We start from the raw sequence: 19736 nt of genomic DNA, 5'->3' as shown, positions 1-19736 counted from the left end.
CGGGAGCCCGCAGAGGGCTCGCCCCGCCGCCCGCAGCCATGTCCAAGCCGCCGCCGCCCAAGCCGGCCAAGCCAGGTAAGGCGCGAGGGAGGGTCCCGGCGGCCCGCGGAGCAGCCGGGTGCCGGCTGACGGAGCCCCGCGGAGGGGGGCGCGGGGCCGAGCCGCCCTCCCGCTGCCTTCCTCTTCCTCGGCTGGGCGCCGCGGCGCCGGGGAAGCTTCCAGAAGGCCCCGTCAGGCCCCCGCTGGCCGGGAAGCCGTCAGGGAGGCGGTGCGGGGCGAGCCCCGCGGCCGAGGCTCGGGAGCAGCCCCGCGGGGAGCCCCCGCCGCCCGCCCCTACTCCCCTGCCAGCGCCCTGAGGCGGAGCTCTTGCCCCGGGCCCCTGTCGCGGAGAGTTAGCTTCCACGGCCTGACAAAAAAACAACACATAAAAGCACATCTTTCTTTTTCTTTTTCCTTCTAAAAACGTGCTGAAAAGAATGATTAGAAGTGGCGTAGTTTTCAAACTTAGCGTAAAGATGTCTTCCTGCGGGTCAACGTACACGCTCCTCTGTCAAAATTTAAGCCATTAGGTTTAGCTTTCTTCTTAACGCTTTCCAAAAATACCTCGAGCCTAACCAAACACTTGAACAGCTTGTAACTTTTGAATTCGTTTAGAGGAAGTGCAACACCGGTTTAGGACACTTAACCCATCTATCTACCTACCTGCAGAAGCAAAATCTGTGAAAGCTCCCTGAATGCGGAGTTCCACCCTTGGGGGAATTTCCTCTGCTCTTTAATCTGCTAAGCATCTTTCAAAACTGACCTTGCCCACGGGGAAAATAAGGCAGTACTAGAAGTATGGCCCTTGTGGTCTGCTATTGAAAACCTGTATGAGGAAATCTGTGGGCTTCTGAAAGGGTGTGGTGTTATTTTAACAGCCAAATATGTACAAAAAAAAAAAAAAAATCTAGAGTGGGTAACTCAGTGTCGATTTGCAGAAAGATGGGTTAAAGTTAAGATTCTTAAGGAATTTCAGGAATCAAACTATTTAACCTCCCAGAGCTACAAGGCTAACTCCGGCGTTTTATGTCTAATGTTGGGCATTCTTCACGAGTTTACTGCGATGCAGTTTTGTGGTACGACTGATCTGATAAAATGCAGGCTGCCATCAGAAGGTGAGGTTCTCTGTACCTGCACCATATCCCTTTTCCATTCTGTTTAGTGATGGGGCAAGCTGGATTGGTGTTCCGACACTACAGAACACTTTCTTGTTAGGTTATTCTTATATTACAATGAACTTGCTGATCTGGTTTACCACATGATTGCTTGACACAGCAAAAGGAAATGGGTAGAAATAAATGGCAGAAGAAGAAAGAGGAAGAGAATAAGGCTTTCTTAGTAGTTGTTCTCAGGGTCGATTAATGAAAGTCTTTTTGAAAAACGTCTTCTTTTTGAAAAGAGAAAGTGAGGCTATTGTGTTAATGTAATTCCAAGGCAGGAAGAGACTGTCTTCTAGTTTACTTCAAAATATTTTGTACAGCTGGCTTCTTTCTGTGTAGAATACCAGTTATGTTTTTAATACTGTCATTGGATCTCTTGGGGTTATAGGCATTAAAATGTAGCAACTTAAAGACATAAATATAGGGGCTGCATGTTGTGAAACAATTCCTGTAGCTTTTGATACAAATTGATGTATCTGTTAGCAACTTCTAGGCTGCAGATGATGGAATGTTTTCTCAGTGCATTTGATGAGGCTGTTAATTTTTCTTCGTTATTATTAGGTATCCAGACTGTAACCTGATATGTAGCCTGTCTCAGAGGACATCAAACCTGCTTGCCTTGCCACTGAATAGTTACAATTCAAGACAGATAGAAAACAAGACTTCGGCTGCTGCAGTTCTCTACAAATTTATTTATTTATTTATTTTTTAAATAGGAAAAACTGCAAACTAGGTAGAAATGGAGGGAGATGCAGCCAGTGGTAGAGAAGTATGTGTAGTGAAATACTCATTTCTAAAACAGTGAGAGTGTTCATCATGGGGCTGTTGGAGATTACAGCTGGAAGGCCAGACAGTGCTTTGAAAATGTGCAAAACAGGACGTGCTAAGGGAAGAATACTAATTACAGCATTAAATGTGGTTTTCTTCTGTACATGAGAGATTTTTACCTGATCAAATACTCTTCACTTCTAATAATCCTGCTGCATGAGCAGTGCATTGGATTTCTTTGTGAAGAGGGGGTTTTGTCATTTTAGATTTTAGACAGTTGTCTGATACATTTGTCAGCTCTTGAGCTATATTTTGGCAACTGTGGTTAACCTTTGAGTAAGGGGCTGTGGTTGTTTTTAGTGGCTTTAGGAAGCTTCTAATTTTTATCGTTTTGTGACTTTTTCCTTTAAAACAATCCAGCTTTCAAAGAAGCCATCTCCTCACTTTGCTTTTCTGCTGAGGCTCTTCATACCATTCTTGCTTTCAGGCCTGTTTTTCTATTTAGACCTGCCACTGGAGATACAAAAGAGTGGAGTGGGAGCTGAGAATAGTTGAAGCTTTCTTCTAGCTTTCCTTCACTACGCAAGGGTAGGATTTCTCCTCCGTCTTTCAAAAGCTCTATTGATGTCTCAAACTACATTATTCTTTTTAGAGTTCATTAACCTCTTAAACATTCTGTGTCTGATGTTGATTCTATTTACAAAAACTACTTAATAAATCCTTTGAACCTGACAAGCTGTATTGACTTGTGCTAGTTTTTTCCTTAAACAGTGTTCTGTGATTACACTTTTTTGACTTGAGCCTTACACTTCGTGCAGCAACATCTTTTCGGGACCTGAAAATGTTATGTTAATATTTTTAAAGAAATCTTCCTTATTTTCTTACTATCCCGATAAGGTAAGATTTATTGATCCTGCCACAGAGTCCACATAATACTTACATTTTACAGAGAAAGACAGGATTTTGTCCCAAGGAAATTACAATTTAAAATGATTCCAATTGAGAGGAAGGGAGGCAGAAGGAAACATAACATATGTAACAGAACGGCTCACTGCCTTAAAGTAGGTCTGTTGCCTTCGCAGCCACTAGTAGCTTTCACAGTTAAAAATAGAATTTTGAATATAAATATTTAGTTTGAACCACAGTCAAGTACTTTTCATGTTACTGAGATGAAGTAGGAGCTGTGGCACTTACAGGAGTCACAGAAGCAGAAAATATACCCTGAGTGGTACGCTAAGGTCTTGACAGCCAGATGGCTCAAACTGATCCCTTTTGTAGTCACTGAAAGGTTTCTGTCAGCTAGGGAGAGGTGAGCATGTGAGTGTGGGGAGCTGTGCCTTAGCCTCGAGCTTGAAAGTGGGAGGCTGTGGGGCGGACATTAGCACAACTATTAAACAGCACCAACATGAATGCTAAATTTCCGTTTCTGACCCCGGACCCTCCATTTACTGCAAGCGGCTTGCTGGGGCTACAAACAGGCTTCCTGCAAGTGAAGGCATTCTCTGTATTTGGAAAATTAAACTGCTAAGAAGAGGAAGATTAAAACATCAAACTGCTGGTCAAAATTAATTTATGAAATTGTATGCATCAAACACAAAGTGTCCACATATATCTTCACTGAGAATATTCTTAATTCTGATTTTCTGTAAACAAACGCTGTTTGTTCTTTCTGCTCCAGTTATTGATGGGTGCAGTCCATGGTTGTTGCTGGGCTACCCCACTTTGTCATCTATGCTGGTACCAGTCTGTCCTTTGGATTCATTTCTGTGTATCCCTAAACAGAGTCCCAGTCTTTTTTGCTGGATTAATGCCCCCCTGCCCTTCCCCCCTCCCATTTGTGTGCCCTTGTTCACTTTTCTAACAGAGCGCTATTTAAAAGTGGAAGATGGCTCTCTAAACACTGATACCTCTACTTTTTGTCTGTCTTAAAGTGGTCCTTAAATGTTGTATTGTACTCAGTTGTGTCTCTATGCAAAAATCTTTGAGCAAAATGCCAGATTTCAAGCAGCAGTCCTGTAAAACATATTCCCACTCTTTAATCCTTCTTGAACGTCTGAGTGTAACAGCACCTTATTTTCCTGTTCCTGAAAAGTCAGGGGAGGAAAGTTTCCATCTGCCCTTAATGTCCTTCTAAGAAAACAGCATGCTTCCAAAGACGCATGCATTATCATAACACAAGCATTACTTTCCTTGTTAAAGTGAAGTGCAAGCATATCACAAATGATCCTGATCTATAGTTTTCCCATAATGCCAGCTCTTACAAAAAGCATCGTGGCTTCCAATTGCTGCTGTTGCCAGGCTGTGTAATTCCTTTGTAGGGTCCTAAATCAACACTGAGAAAGCACCAACTGTTTGTGACAGCACATCATCTGTGAGGCAGAAGATGTCTTGCATGCTTCAGAGAAAATCATCTGAATGTGCATCAAAATGCACAATTTGTGTTCTGGGAGGAGACTCTGAAACTTGCATAGGCCCTTGAACCTGTCCTTTTTCTCCCTACCCTGGAGCTTATTCATACTTTCTCTTTTTGGTCAAATTGTTACAGGTGGGGATTGAAATTAGTTGTTGTTAATCAAATTTCTGCTAGACTCTCCCTTATTCTCAGCTTTGTCTGTGCAGCCTTGGAGGATGGTCGCTGCCTAATGGCTGGTGACAGTTAGCCAAGAATTAGTTTGAACTCTTATGGAAGTTGATGGACTTGAAGTTTTCTAATTTGTGTGTAGAAGACCAGGGTCCGCAGTGCGGAGAGTATCCCATTCCCTCTGTTACAGGCACTGTAACAGTGCGCTGTGATATCCAGGGAGTCTTTATCTAAAGAAAGTTAATTACTCTGATTTTTATGGTAGTCTAGTGCTACTCACTCTAAATGTAGTCGATGAAAAGATGCTCCATCGTGACCAATATCTGATTTGTAAAATGTTGTTTGGATCATTCAGTGAAATTTGATTGTGTCTGTCTCTGGCAGGAGAACGAGGATGTAAAATTCTAGCAAAAGACCTGTATTGGTTCACTGGAGCCAAGCCTTGATTGGCTTATAATCATGATTATTTTAACTAAAATAAATGGCTCTCACATCCAGGAAGGTGTCGTGCTGTGTGTTTTTTGTTATTGTTAGTTTTGTTTGTTTGTTTGTTTTTGCTGAATAAGTAATACAAATTGACTAACAAAGTTGTTTTCCCTCCCCTTTAGTGCTAGAAGTTTGGCCTCACTGAGATGGCTAAATAAATAATGCCATGCAAGAATCAGTCTCTTTTCTTTCTTTCACAGGTGAAAGCAAATAAGAGGAAAGCAGAAAATGCTTTAGGTGCAAGTTGAGTGGAATTTTAATGCTGGTGTCTGTAACAGCATTGAGAAGCTGGTGTAAAAGGACAGAAGGGAAGTGGGGGGGGGGGGGAACATTACTGAGAGAAACTAAATCTGCTGCAACTAAATTTGTTGCAAAAACACTTAGCACTTCTTTGAAAACAACTTTCTATTAATGATACTGCAATTAAAATCAAAATTGTTAGGAAACAAAGTTTCTAGTCCTTTGAAAAAAAACTTTTTTTTTTTTTTTAAACTTTGTATTGGAAAACCCAGTAGAGGTCTTGTGTAGTTCAGTATATATCAGAAGCTGCATTTTTAAACTGTTGTTACTGTTTAGTACCACAGTTTCTTTCCTTTCATGAGTGTTATTTGTTACTCAACTGTTAAGAGGAATCTGAGTTGCCTGTTCCCTTTCTTGATGAAAGCATTCTGTAGGAGAAATTATCAGAAAGAATTCAGAGGAATTTAGGTTGACTCACCTTGTCCTGCTGCTGGGTGAGGGTTTGTTAAATTGTGACGTGGGTGTTTTGTATGCTGAGTTCACTTGACTGTGTGGTGTGTGTATAAATTATCCTTTTTTGTCAGATAGTTGTATTATAGATGTTTAATAAAAATCCTGTGAAAAGGGAAAAGGCAGACTTGTGGCTGAAGTACGGAACTGAAAAGGACTGTTCAGATTTGTCCCTGCAGTTACTGTGAGATATCTCTGCACTGTGCTTCTATTTTTTATTTTCAGAAGTGATACTGCCTTTGTTAGTTATGCTGATAACAAAGTTGTTAATCTTAGCCTGATACCTTGAGACCTCAAAAATAAAATAAAATAAGAAAGTAGATGTGTCTTTTGCATTTTGGTTATTTTGTTCTAGAAATACCCGTTCAGGAGGTGCAGCCAGTCTACTTAAGCAAATCTAAATCAGTGCTAATAACCATCGTCTCCATCCTACCGGAATCTTACAAAGTGGTTAGTGAAAGGAGAGTAGTAAAGAGGAGCACAGCAGGTCCTCAAGCACTTTCTAATTTTGTGCTTATTCCAGAGGACACTAGCCAGGAAAAGATGTAATTTTGTATGCAAGCCTAGGGATGTGCATTGCTAGATAAAAGTACTTGTATTCAAGTGATTGTGGCTAGTCGTGTGCCTAGTAAAAAACAGGTTATTGGTATTTCCAGAATGGGGGCACTAGTTTAATATGCCCCTTGAGTCCCTATGTTTTGTTGTTTTAAATCTCATTAATTTATGAGATTTAATTAATCTCTGGGAGAAAAGAAAATTTACCCTGTGAAGTGCTAAAATCATATTGTTCTTTGCTCTTAAATGCAGCAATGTAAACAGGCTTAACATCTGTTTATCAATAAATACTTAAAAGATAATTTGAAAATGCCAGTAGTAAGTAGTGTTTAACTCCATATGAAGTACTGTAAAACTAAAGTTTACCAGACTTACTGTTTTGTAGATGCAGATCTGTACTTCATCAGAGGGAAATGTTCAGGAATGTGCTGTGCTGTGAAGCCATGAATAAACATTTGGGGAAGTAACTCTGTATTTCTATTGTATAGAATAAAACATAAACAGAAAACAAATTACCTTTAGTTTAAAAAACATTTCAACAGTGCTTTTATCAGCTTCAGTATTTACATTTTCTAAAACCTCCCCAGTTCTAGAAAACTGTTAAACTCTGGGTATGCATGTAGTACATTATTACTGGAAATGCATGCTGTACAAAGATCTATATTTCTTGCTTTTCTCTATCTTCTGCCATCTTATCATTTCTGCTTTATTATTTGTTATTCTTCCCTTTTGGTTTCCAGTTTCTCCTTTTACTTAAGTAGAACCTTGAAAAGTAGTGTTTGATGCTTAAAGTCATCAAAGTATATAGTGTGCAGTCCTTTTGTGCATTTTACTGCCATCTATTCAAGAAAAAGTCTTAGATAAGGAACAGTATTCTGTACCACCCACCCCTTTATGTTACCCATCCTGGTTTGTCATCCCTTGTTCTTTCTCCATATGTGTGTTTTTTTTTTTTTTTTTTTTTTTTTATTGACTACTAGTCACAGTTTGGACACTTAATTCTGAAGCACTTGCGTCTATGACACATTATTGTTTGCTTGTTTTGTTTTCATCATTTCAATCCATGTAATGAATAGGGGTTTCATTCTTTTTAGCTGCTGCCACAGTACAGGTAGTTAGTTTCTGGAGTGTGGGTCTGTAAAGTGTTGAACCCATTATGTCTAAGTAATGGCTGCTGTGTGAGAGAGAATTCTAATGGTATTACTCAAGGAGAAAAAAAAATGTCTGGGAGAAGCATGGGATATAGCTACAAACTGGAAGAAAAATAGTATTTTCAGTGTCTGCATACGTTTGGTAATTAAGAAAGTTAACAGTTCAATTTTATGGATATATCATTACATGTACTTAGACATAAAAAAAAGCTTAATAGAGAGTACTAGATAAATGTTTTGCATAGCAGTTACACATTGATAGATGCCCCCATATAAACATAGACTGTGCTATGGCTCTTGCCCAAGAACATCTAGAGGTATTTGAAGATGTCTTTCAAAAGCTACTCCAAGACTTCAGGATATCGATCAAAATGGCAGACTGATCAATATGGCAGCTTATACAGTTGAGTACCATCCCTCTTTCTCAAGCCTGTCAGCATATATATGTATTTAGACTGAGATTTCTAAAGCCCTTAAGTTAGCCAAAATGCTTAAACTCTAAAACTCCCGTCAGTAGGCTATTTGCGGTCAGAAAGAGTACCTCTATTAAGAAAGTATCTCGAGACATTTTTTGCCTCCTCTTCTTTAGAGAAGGATAAGGGGTTATTCTTAAGAGGTAGGGAAACTTACTCTCTTGTTGCTCAATTCTTTCCACATAATTTACACCTTAATATACTGTGCAAGAGTCTGTGTAACCACACTTTGTTGTACAGTGTGAATCTTTGGCAGTAAATTCATCAGTGACAGAAAATATAAATAGCCTTTTCTAAGTAGTGCATTGTCTTAATGAACCAAAGAACTGCTTTGATTATAAGTTAGTCTGCATAACGTGAAATATAATTTAAGAACCTGCAGTACAGTGTGGCTTACTTACATAGTTGTGATATTTAAAAGCAAACAAATGTGTGTATATTTTTCCATCCAGCTCAGTATATTTCAGCAGTTCAATTAATAAAATTATAGAATGTACGTGTTTCTTCTCCTGAACCCATCTTATACCTTTTGCTTTGTATGCTCGAAATACACCTAGATTGAATATTTTTAAATGTTTACAGGGATGCTTCTCTTGCAGTTAATGTAGTTAAATTTCTGCCTCTCTGTGCTAAAGTTACGTTTTCCGGGCCTGGATGCTGCTATAAGAGTCTCTTAAAACTGCCCTATTAAAATAAACATTGCTTACTCAGTGGAATTATAAACACTAGGTTATTTTAAGCATGTAAGCAGAATACCTTATAAGTTGTACATTACATAAATAGGACTTGCTGACCATGATCATTTTACTTCAAGTCCTTCAATGATTTTTGTGCCATTGTGTTATTTTTTTGATTAATAATGACTGCAAGTATGAGAGCATAGGACAGACATCAGTCATTGCTTTGTTTCTTTATTCCTTCCTTAATTCTGTAGAATTTGACATTATTTAAAAAAAACAACAACAACAACAAAAAAAAAACACAAGTATATGGGTGAGTAAATGATTGAAACTGCAATTTATCTCAGAAACCAGTGACAATACTTAAGTTGATTTACATGGTTAGCCATGAAGACTGTTAGATGTGTAGGACTGGTCAGTTGACCCATTTCCTTCAGAATCACGCTGCTTGGTTCAGTGTTTTCATCATTACTTTCATTGATAAAAATTCGTACCACAAACTCATTCAGCAAGCAGTTTTAAGGGTTAAGAAAAGGAATTTACTTGGATTTGGGGGCTGTATGTGTATGCAGTGTTTAGAAAGCATGGTATTAATAATTTTTATTTTTTTAATATTTTTTTAGGGCAGGTTAAAGTGTTCAGAGCCCTGTATACGTTTGAACCCAGAACAGTAAGTATATCCAGATTTTGGGATTTGGAGGGGCTTCTTTTAAAACTTTTCTATAATAAGATTTCTTTAGTTCTGCTAGGATTGGACTATCAGACTTGCTGTACTACTTTTTCATTGAAAACGTGTGTTGATGGGTACTGGTTCTTAAACATGACTTTTCTTTTCTTCCAAAGGCAACAAGGATAATTGAGAGAGAACTGAGAGAGTTGATGAACTGTGACCAGCCAAGAAAGGGGAAGAAGTTAACAAACAAGATATATTACACTGCTTTTGTTGCACAGTGTTCAGTTGGAAAGACCACAGTCTTTCTTTAGCAGTCAGGAAGATGACAGATCCAAAAAGTTAGCTGCAGGCAAGTCAAACTACAGTATCAGACTGTCAGGCAGTTGTCTAGTACCTACAGAATTAGAACTATGGTCATTTTGAAAGAAATACTGAATAGACTCTGCTTTTTACAGGTATTTATTTTACTTAATTATACACACCCAGATTTCTGTTTACCCTTACTTTTATTTTAATTATTTTTTTAAGCCAGATGAACTGTACTTTGAAGAAGGAGATATCATTTACATCTCAGACATGGTGAGTCTGACACATCCCGTACAGACTATATACTTCTGAGATGCAGTATATCCCTTATAAACTCTTTTCTCCTTTCTCTTCAGAGTGATACAAACTGGTGGAAAGGAACTTGCAAAGGGAGAACTGGACTAATTCCAAGCAACTATGGTAATGTCTAGAATAATTTCATTTGATAAGATCATTCACAATCAAAGGAAATGGCCAAATGAAAATTACTGATACACTTTCTTTCAGACACTGTTAACAATATTGGCATTTAACAGTACTCTGCCAGGGTATTTTGGAATACTTCTGCAATATCACTTACACTATGAATATCACTATTCATCAGCAGTGTACAGGCTGTGAGTTTGCCAAGTATTTGTTTCTAAGTGTGCATGTAACAGCAGGAGATGTTCTTAGTTTTGAGAGGAAGAACACATGGATATAAGGGAGGATTCTATAGGATGCACGCAACTCATGGGCTTACATTTTTGATATCCTTAGTGAATGTATTCCAACTTTTAAGATCTTAGTAGCAGTGTCTTAGATGTATTCTTTCCGTTTGCATATTGCTTTTGGTTTGAGGTGTTTTTTTTTTTTGTTTGTTTGTTTTTAAATAAATCTAATGATGGACACAAGTCCTTTCATAACTTGGAGCTCGAGAAGCTGGCAGAGCTTCTGGGTGGCTTCTTAGACAGATAGATTATCAATAGTTGAAATGTTAAGTAAATACTGTATGTGGACAGGAGTCTAAAGCAGATGAGCAGTTCTGTAGATATCCTTTGCTTTTTTGTCTTTTTTTTACTCTGCTGAAGAAATAGGGCTGTTTTGTTTGACATTTGTTGGTTTTTAATGAACCTATTCAGCCACAGAAGGAAATGTTTCTTGATTGCACCAACATTAAACATACCTGTTTTGACAGAATAGAAATTGCTTTTTCACATTCAACTAAAATCATTTTGAAAAGCCATGAGTATGGTAATCACAGCACAATTCTTCCAAGTCCACCCAGGAAATGTAGGCAGAGTAGCAGAGTCACGTGACAGGTTGCATCAGAACTGTTAGTATTTTGGTAACTGTGTGGTTGCTCTGTGTTGTCCCTTCTTCACTAGGAGACATGGTAGCAATGCTATATGGTTCCCCACCCTGAACTGTACTTAGTAGAATTATATGAGTAGAGGACTACAGTGCAGTTATTGAGACCATAGTGTACAATTTCACTTGCAGAAAAACTTTGTGACTTCTAGAATGACTATTCCTGCCAGAGATGATTGCTGTTATATACAAGAGTAGTTTAAAGGTGCTTACCTGCACTCAAATTTCTTTTGGACATTGAAGTGTGCTGTATTTAAAATAAAAGCAGCAACTATCAATTTGGAGAACTTGCTTCCAGTCTTTCACTGCAAAAATTATCCGAGCAGCATTAAGCTTTCATCAGCATTGGTGAGTCTGTACCTGGAGTACTGTGTGTAGTTCTCAGCTCCCCTGTACAAAAGGGACATGGAGTTACTGGAGCGAACACAGTGAAGGGCCATAAAGATGAAGGGACTGGAGCACCTCTCCTATGAAGAAGTGGTGTGGTCTTCTTCCTTGGCAGTCTTCAAAAGCTGTCTGGACATGGTCCTGGGCAACCTGCTCTGGGTGGCTTTACCTGAGTAGGGGCACGGGACTAGATGACTTTCAGAGGACCCTTCCAACCTCAACCGCTCTGATTTTAGGCCAGAAGGATATGTCTGTGCGCATGCTTTTGCAAAATTTCATGTGTAAGCAGAACAGAAACCTATGTAGAACCTAAGAATGAAGAGTGCTAGGAACATGTTTTCCAATTTAGACATACAAAATCTTCATAAATTTGCTTCCGCTGGTCATCACGATTAGGTCTGCCTAGGTTTTTAGTCTTAACTACTGAAACAGTGATACCTCCTCGTGTGCTTCAGCAACCTTTTTGAGGAAGGTGGAGACAGGCGTGAAACTGCTGAGTCTCTGGTGGGGTCTTGTACTCCACTTGCTGGGCTTGAAGGAACATGTCTGAATAGAAAAGCTGATGAAGCTAGAGTTATGAGCAAGTGTTATCTGCATTAAAAATACTTATTACTGAACTTCTGACAGTTTTATAAGGACAAAATTATTTTTAGGTTTCTGAGAGAGTGTTATGCTTTATGAAAGTTAATGCTTTCTGCTGTGCATTACAAGCACTACCAAATATCACTAGGGCATTCTGCTAATGTGATGGCTGTCCACTTCTGCTCTACTTCAGGATTCTGTTCACTGCTGGCACAAACTTTTGGAACCTGAAGTACTGGAATCTAGCAGTTCTATTTTATTCACGGTTAGAGAAACATGAAATAAGAATACGTTATGACAATCTTCAGACTTCTGTTTCTGATAATTGAAATATATTTGCCTGCATTGCATCTGATTGTAGTAGCAGTTGGATCTGAGAAACATACTCTTATATTCTCCCTGCCTAGGGTAACAAGCTGTAGAGCAAGGACATAGGGAGTCTACTCATCTCAGATTGTATTTATCCGTTTGCATAGTAGTAACAAGCTTTTTCACCTAAAAACTACTAAAAAAAAAAAGGAGTTGCCAAATCACAGCTGCACTTCCAGCTGTTCCACAGTGCTGTTCAGTTTCTTTTTTTCTGTTGCAACAGCACAGTGACCAGGAACTTGTTGGCTTCTCTTCTCTAGTAAAACCTAAAGCTTGTGAGATGAAGCAAAGACCTACAGAAGCCTCAACTTGAATCTGCTTACTGCTATATTCATTGCTTCTGCAGTTATGATTTGCAGATCTCCTGTAAGTTTTCCAGGGAAAATAAAAACCTCTGTTAAATAAGTTGTAAGTCTGTTGACAGTGGGTTTTCTTAGCTATCTTTCAGAGACCCCTTGGAAATAATTCACTTATAACTACAGAAGGCAAGCTGTAGGTTGAAAGCCTAGTCACATGCAGTTACTTAGGAACATTCCAATTGTGGAAAGGCAAGTAACAACTGAGATAAAATATTACCAGATACCTAATGCCTTGCAACCTCTGATCAACTCAGTGCTGTGCTTTGAAGTTTTTACAAGCGCTTTTCTGAATTGCTTTACCATACATAAGAAATTGAAGTGTATCTGACTAGTCCATCAGGCACAAGTCCCCTTTCATATGTGAATCAAATATGTATTACTGTCTCCTGTAGAACAAATAGCAAGTTTTATTTCTGTACAGAAATCAAGTATCTCTTCAGTTTCAGATGTAGTTAGAATGTACTGTCTGTTTCATTTCAGTGGCCGAGCAAGCTGAATCTATTGATAATCCATTGCATGAAGCTGCCAAGCGAGGTAAGTGTGACTTGGATTTTAGTTGTGTAATGCTAAAAGACTGTTTTGTGTTAAAATAATGTATTTAGAATGAAGTTACCCTGTCTGTTTTGTTTATCTGATATCTTGAACTGTCAAGATAGTTACTTGCTGAAGTTCAGCAGCTTTCAGAAGCTGGTTTACAGTCTGGGAAAATTGCCACTCTCTGTGACATGATTGTATATACAGCAGAAGAAGTTGGTGTCATCCATTTAGCTGTGCAGGGACCTGAAGGTCTCCTGAGAAGGAGGAAGAGATGTTTGCTATGAGTTGGACAGGTTGTTTTACAAATTATAGTTGTTTCTGATAACTTTTTCTCCTTGTATGTTCATGGCAGGACTGGCGGTTTTCATAAAGAACCAAGTAATGTTTCTATTAGCTTTTAAAAGAAAAAACAAATCAGTAAAACAGAATTGTTTTTCAGGCAATCTAAGCTGGTTGAGAGAATGTTTGGATAACCGAGTTGGGGTCAATGGCTTAGACAAAGCTGGAAACACAGCTCTGTACTGGGCATGCCACGGAGGCCACAAAGGTATGGGAGAATTCATTGGAGATAACTGTCCTCTGATTTTCTTGATTTGCTTGTTAGATAGATTGCTAAATAATAAAGCAAGGATTTTATATATATGTACATATATATACATATATTATTTTTTTTTTTAAGAGAAGTTAAAGCTATAAGGGAAGTTCAGGTCTGTCAAATGCTATGTGTTTTGATGTTGCTGTTGAAGTGGGCTTTCTAATCACTGTAACTGGTAGAAGTGGAGCGGGAAGGACAGACAAAAAAAGTGTTGCTTATTTTGTTGTAGTGACTGGTGACTGGTTGTTTCCTGAACATGTTCTGGCTGTTAGAGATTTTCATTAGCTGATTAGATCTCTCTTTCCTTGCATCTTAACTAAAATCTGTACTATGAATGTAAATAAGACCATTTTGTTTCCAGTAAACTCTTTTTTTCCTGTTCTTTGCAGATATAGTGGATGTTCTGTTTACCCAAGCAAACCTAGAGTTAAACCAACAGGTAGGAGGACCCTTACACTACAGATCTGATTTTATTTGTCCTTGGTACAGGCTGAAAGGTTTTTTTTTTTTCTGTATTTTAATCCTGTTGCTTTTCCCTCTAACTCCACAGAACAAATTGGGAGACACAGCTTTGCATGCTGCTGCATGGAAAGGTTATGCAGATATTGTAGAGATGCTGCTGGCAAAGGGTAAAGATCTTCACCAAGATTTCAACAACCTGTGTGGCAGACGAGCTTCCTGAATTTTTATTAATGTGTATATTTAAACTTTTTTCCTATAACCCAGGTACAATCTCTAGCCAGCTTACCTGCCATGACTTTATATGCCTTACAGAAAATTCTGGCAGCTGTTTAGAAAGTAGACACGTCACCTGCTTAAATTAAATTTCATCCTGCTATGTGGACAAAATTAGGCACTTAACCCCAGAACAGCAGTTCCGTTTCCTTCTTGGAAAGGGAGAGCAGACAGCAATTTCCCTAGCCAGCTGTAGCTTTTGGAAGCTCATCCATATCTTTTAGTCTACTTCAGATCAGTCCATAGATAAGATTTCCTTGTCCATTATTCTGAGCTGTTTTACCCATGCTACTGAAACTCATGTCTTACTTAATGTCATTGTTCAAGGCATACCTGGGACAGTGATTAATAGTGGAAATTTTGTGTTATAAAGGGGCAAGAACAGATCTGAAGAACAACGAGAAGAAACTGGCTTTAGACATGGCAACCAATGCAGCTTGTGCTTCACTGCTTAAGAAGAAACAGAGTGCAGGTATCTATAATTTTGTTCTTCAGATAATTTTTTCCTCTTTGGAGGACACACTATTTCAGCTGAGTATCAAGATGTTGTTAGTCATAATCACTCTGGAGCTAAGAGTGTTCTTTGGAAGGGTTTGTTTGAATGAGGTGGTTCAGCAGAGGTGTGATAGGCCTGTGGTTCATCACATCCAGTGTAGTTGACTCCACACGAAATGCCATCCTACTTAGCAAGAGGCAAAGGAATTTGTGGAAACAGTAAGGGCTATTCAGAAGAAAAGTGAGGATGGAAACTTCCTTTAGGAGCAGTATACTACAAGGAACAGGGTGTGAGAATAAAGCAGTGTGGCATGTTTTCTCTGTTCTTCTAAACTAAATCAATATCTGCAGAAGCTCCTTTTTTTTTCTGTTTGTTTGGTTTGTTTGTTTGTTTTTGTCTTGCTGCTTTTACAACTTTTTACTCCTATGTCTTTCTAAGTGATGTTCAATGGAGGAATAAAGAAAGAATGATTTCAGGTATTTATCAAAATAGTCTCTCTGCCTCGCACTTGTGTTCTTCTTTCCTAACAGCCCAATGTCTGTGTACAAAGGCTTCTGGGAGGTAAAAAGGACATTTTACAAAAGTGAACAAATACTGAATTGTTCAGCGTCACATAAGCAACATCACCTGTGACTTTCAGGATGCTGAAATTTGTGTGGAAACCCTAAGTGAATTACACATACATGTAAGATGAGAAATGTCTTAATGACACAGGCAGTGACAACTTGTACCAATGGAATGCAGTCTAGCAACTGTACTGTTGAAGGGCTAGCATGGAAAACATGGGAACAGAAGGAATTATTTGTGGGTAATACGCAGTTGTGGGAGTTAAATGATGGAACATCTGACAGTAGCTTTGAAGAATGATGATCAGTTGCAGCAAAAATACTGATCAGCTTTTTCATAGAGGTAATACCCAGATTTCCTAGAAAATGTTGACAAACTATTTCTCTCAATTTTGGCTCTGAAGAAAACAGTTGTAACCAGGGGCAGACTTTCCTCTGTTTCAATATGTGTTGTTGTTTTTTTTTTTTCCTAATGTTATCTAATCCCTGTTAGAACGACTTATTTTTTTTCCTGTCTTGTTTAGACACCTCGTATGGGACTATCTTCTGTTCTAATGTCCCAGATAATTATATTAATATTTCATTTTGTGGCTCTAGAAACTTTACCTACTTTTGGTTCATTTGCTTCACTCCTAAATTATTTTGTTTCACAGCTGACTAATTTTTCATCCTTAGTCACGTCATCTGTTGCCAGGCTCTGATACTCTCGCACAGTTTTCTTGTTTGTCTTGATATGAGAGCCGATGTTAGTTTTTTAACTGCAGGTTCAATATTAGCTTCCTTGCTTGTTTTTCTCTGTAAATTTGGTCATTTATAACCTATGTGATACTGCTAGTCTGTTCTTGTTTGCTCTATTTTCTTGGTCATTTGTATTCATTCCTTTTTTTCTATGACTGGATTCTACATTTCAGTATTTCAAGTATCTCTCAGTTAAAATATGTTTCTTTTTCAGAAGCTCAGTCCTATTTCAGTGGTCTTCCTGTCCCCATTTTCAAATTTGTTCCTATTTATATGGACCAGATATGGCTTATATCACAGTCTGTCTATAAAACGTTTTGTTTTCTCCAAGGAAGGTTACTTACATTTAACTTCCACAAGTTAAATGTCCAATTTTGCTTTACGTTTTTACACACAGATTCATGTGTACATGTCACAACTATTGAAGTATATTCTAAGAAATGAGAGTTATTAAAATTGCGCCATACGAATGCAAAAAGATTGTGTCGCTTTTGCTTTTGAGAAGACAGAATCTGTCCTTTCCTAAAGCATGGTCCCTTGAGCACAGGGCTCTACTGTTTCTTGTTTCTTTCCTTCCTTTTCTTTTCCTACTAAAGAGAAAAAACTTTCATATATTTCTTTTATCAAAATGATACAGCAGGTCAGTTTAAATTTACTCGTTTTTATTCTAGAAGTCTGGTATAGCATGGTGATTATTTCTGTGCGTTACATAAGTCTGCACTTGATATTAATAATTAAATATATTATTGCAAAATTATGACTAGGATCTTATGATTCTTTGCTCCCAGTAGTACAGAATATTATACATTATATACGATATATGTTACTGTATATTTGAAAATCTGCTGGAAAATAATTATTTATTACAGAAAGCCTTTGCAGTTTATCTTTGTTTAGTCCCAAAGATAGATGTAGTTCTCCAGGTGGTACTGCACTTCAGTACTCCTGTGTTCCACTTACCATTTTTTCAAAAGCATAAGCTCATAAAGTAGATCTAAGAAATGCTTGCTTAGGAAAAAATGTAGGTGAGGAAAGAGAAGACAATGATGGAGTGTGTTCGATTTTAAGTGGAGAATTGTAGCCATCTAAGCACTTGGAAGAAAATTACATAAACTCTTCTGCCAGTGCAGCCCTCCTTTCCTTTTTGATTTGAAGTTAACATATACAGAAAATACAACTAGAGCGTTCCATCTCTGCTGTACAGCTCCTAACAAGCCAGGAGGTGGCTCCTGAGGGTCACTGAGGACAGACTACATTACATACATATGAGATGTGACTGGCTTAGCCCTACCTTTGCAATCCAGATCTTCAGTCCCAGCATCTGTATAGTGCTAGCATCCCAGAATGATACAGAAATCAGTTTTCTCAGATACTGATTTACAAGCATTGCAAATCTTTTTTTTTTTTTTTTTGTCTGATTTTTATCCCAGGCTAAAAGAGATCTTTTTTGCTTTTTTTCTAGGTACAGTCCGAACATTAAGTAATGCGGAGGAATACCTCGATGATGAAGACTCCGATTAGCTTTTTTCATTCAGCCTGAAGAACTGTAACCTATGCTATTTCCAAAGCGTATCTCTAAAACTGTAAAATTATCTTACTTAAAGTATTGCAGTCTTCCAATATAGCTTTCCAAGGGAGCAATCTTCATGTGTATCAGAAGATGCCACATTATAAGTCAGAGTTCCTTTGGAATTATCTGACAGGGGATGCGTGGCTTAGCCTTTCCTTTCTTATCTCTTGAATGGGCAGAGGGGACAGTCTTTTGAACTCACAGTTTTCATCTCAGGCCTTCCCAGCAAGTGCCTTGCATCTCTGGAATACAATCCTCAAATTTGAAAGGTCCCTCTGGGACAGCAGGACACCATTGCTAACATTCCCCAAAGTACCCCTGGGTACAGGTTCCATTGTGCAGCAAGATAATACTGGCAGCGTCAGTACTGGCTGACAGGCGTGAATGCAGATGCTGCTATAGAGCTCCATGTGGAGCCAGTACAACAACATACGGTTTTGGAGGCTTGAGCCTAGGAGTGTTTTGTTGTTGTTGCTTGTTTTTTTTTTTTTTTTTTTAATTCCCTATTCATCTCTCTCAGTGTAAGGGGTAGTAGGATCTGGATCTGTCCCTGGATGCTTTTTCTTCTCTACTGCTGTGGGCCCAATCCCTGAAATATAAACTCAGGTGAAATAATTGCTTAAGTCAGTTTTGCTTCAGAAATACACTTAATTTTGGACTTAGTGACTTGATTATTTTGCTTTTGAAATGCATTCTATTGAAACAATTCATAGTGAAAAGAAGGCTGAATATTTTTCTATTTATCCTGCCTACATTTTTTTTACTGATCTCTTGCTTTTATTTTTTAAGTGTTCTTATATTTGTCCTAAATTACCTCAAAGCTTGACTGTTTTTGAAGGAATGAGGGAAAAGATGTATATCTTTGAAAGAGGTGTGTGAATAAACATTTTTAAAATGTGTGGTTTCTTCCTGTGAATTAAAGACGGCTAAGAATTTGAGCCACTTTCAAGCTTTCCTGCAGAGTTAAAGAAATATTTCATTCAGATTGCTGAAATAGTTTCAGCCAAAGACTATACCCTACTGAGGAGTACTTGTGACGGTAGGAGAGTTTGGCAAGTATTTGTGATACAGTCTTACTTTTTAAATTTTTTGGCTAAATTTGCTGTTAGCAACTTTGACAGATTCAGTCCAATATGAAATAGTCTGTGATAATTAAAAATAATAATAATAATAATTGTGAAAGGTAGGGTAAAAATGAAAATTGGAATTTTAGAGATTAAAAGTAGCTCTAGACCATTGAACCAGATACTCGTATTTTTATTATCCTGGAAAGAACTAAATACAGATAAAGGTTTTCAAATGAATGCCTTCCAAAGAAGGCAGCTTTAGATTTACCAGAACAATGCAAGACTGAGGCATTGCACAAATCTGCAGATAGTTTCCTCTGCTGTTAGTGACCTGGTCTCAAAAGAAGAATTTGAAGAGTCAAAACATTTCTATTCTGAACTGTTTAAACAATAAACCTGTAGAACAAGTGTTCTAGCCCTGTAAAATGCTGTGATCAGCTGAACAATGGTACTTTATTTTGTGTGAACTAAAAGTGAAAATCCTGGTGAGGGGGAGAGAGAAGAAAAAGCAAAGCCACCAAGTTTTTCTCTCCCATCTTTCATTAAAACAGTTGTTGAGAGTGACTCAGAGGCAGAGTTGAGAGGCAGAGACTGTCCTGCCTCACATTTTATCGGCTAGATATTTTTACTAGCTCAAACTTAACACATTCAGCCCATGTGTTGTTCTGAATGCTGTTGATTAACATCATGCAATTTCACAGTGCAAGCAAAAGAGCTGTACAAAGAAGCTAGAGAAAGAAGGTGGTTCGTATGTCTGTTAAAC

The 19736-nt window shown here is 38.2% G+C and overlaps 1 protein-coding gene across 1 annotated transcript; it reads left to right on the top strand.

Annotated features, from left to right (window-relative positions):
* The first annotated feature begins 35 nt into the window (after window positions 1–35).
* Window positions 36–18356, top strand: OSTF1 (osteoclast stimulating factor 1). The gene is made up of 10 exons (XM_032206377.1): window positions 36–75; window positions 9267–9313; window positions 9845–9895; window positions 9979–10042; window positions 13150–13203; window positions 13646–13753; window positions 14191–14240; window positions 14352–14430; window positions 14910–15008; window positions 17799–18356. Exons 1-10 carry the CDS (start codon window positions 39–41, stop codon window positions 17855–17857), a joined length of 648 nt encoding a protein of 215 aa, XP_032062268.1. The 5' UTR covers window positions 36–38; the 3' UTR covers window positions 17858–18356.
* Window positions 18357–19736: the final 1380 nt, after the last annotated feature.

Source organism: Aythya fuligula, chromosome Z (genome assembly GCF_009819795.1).
Source record: "Aythya fuligula isolate bAytFul2 chromosome Z, bAytFul2.pri, whole genome shotgun sequence".
Classification (NCBI taxonomy): Eukaryota; Metazoa; Chordata; class Aves; order Anseriformes; family Anatidae; genus Aythya; species Aythya fuligula.
This window is presented reverse-complemented; position numbering and strand designations above follow the sequence as displayed.

Coding starts and splice junctions, on each gene's coding strand:
- OSTF1 (XM_032206377.1), top strand. CDS start 39: ATGTCCAAGCCGCCGCCGCCCAAGCCGGCCAAGCCAG. Junction 76..9,266: donor GCCCAAGCCGGCCAAGCCAG/GTAAGGCGCGAG, acceptor ATATTTTTTTAG/GGCAGGTTAAAGTGTTCAGA. Junction 14,431..14,909: donor AGAGATGCTGCTGGCAAAGG/GTAAAGATCTTC, acceptor TGTGTTATAAAG/GGGCAAGAACAGATCTGAAG.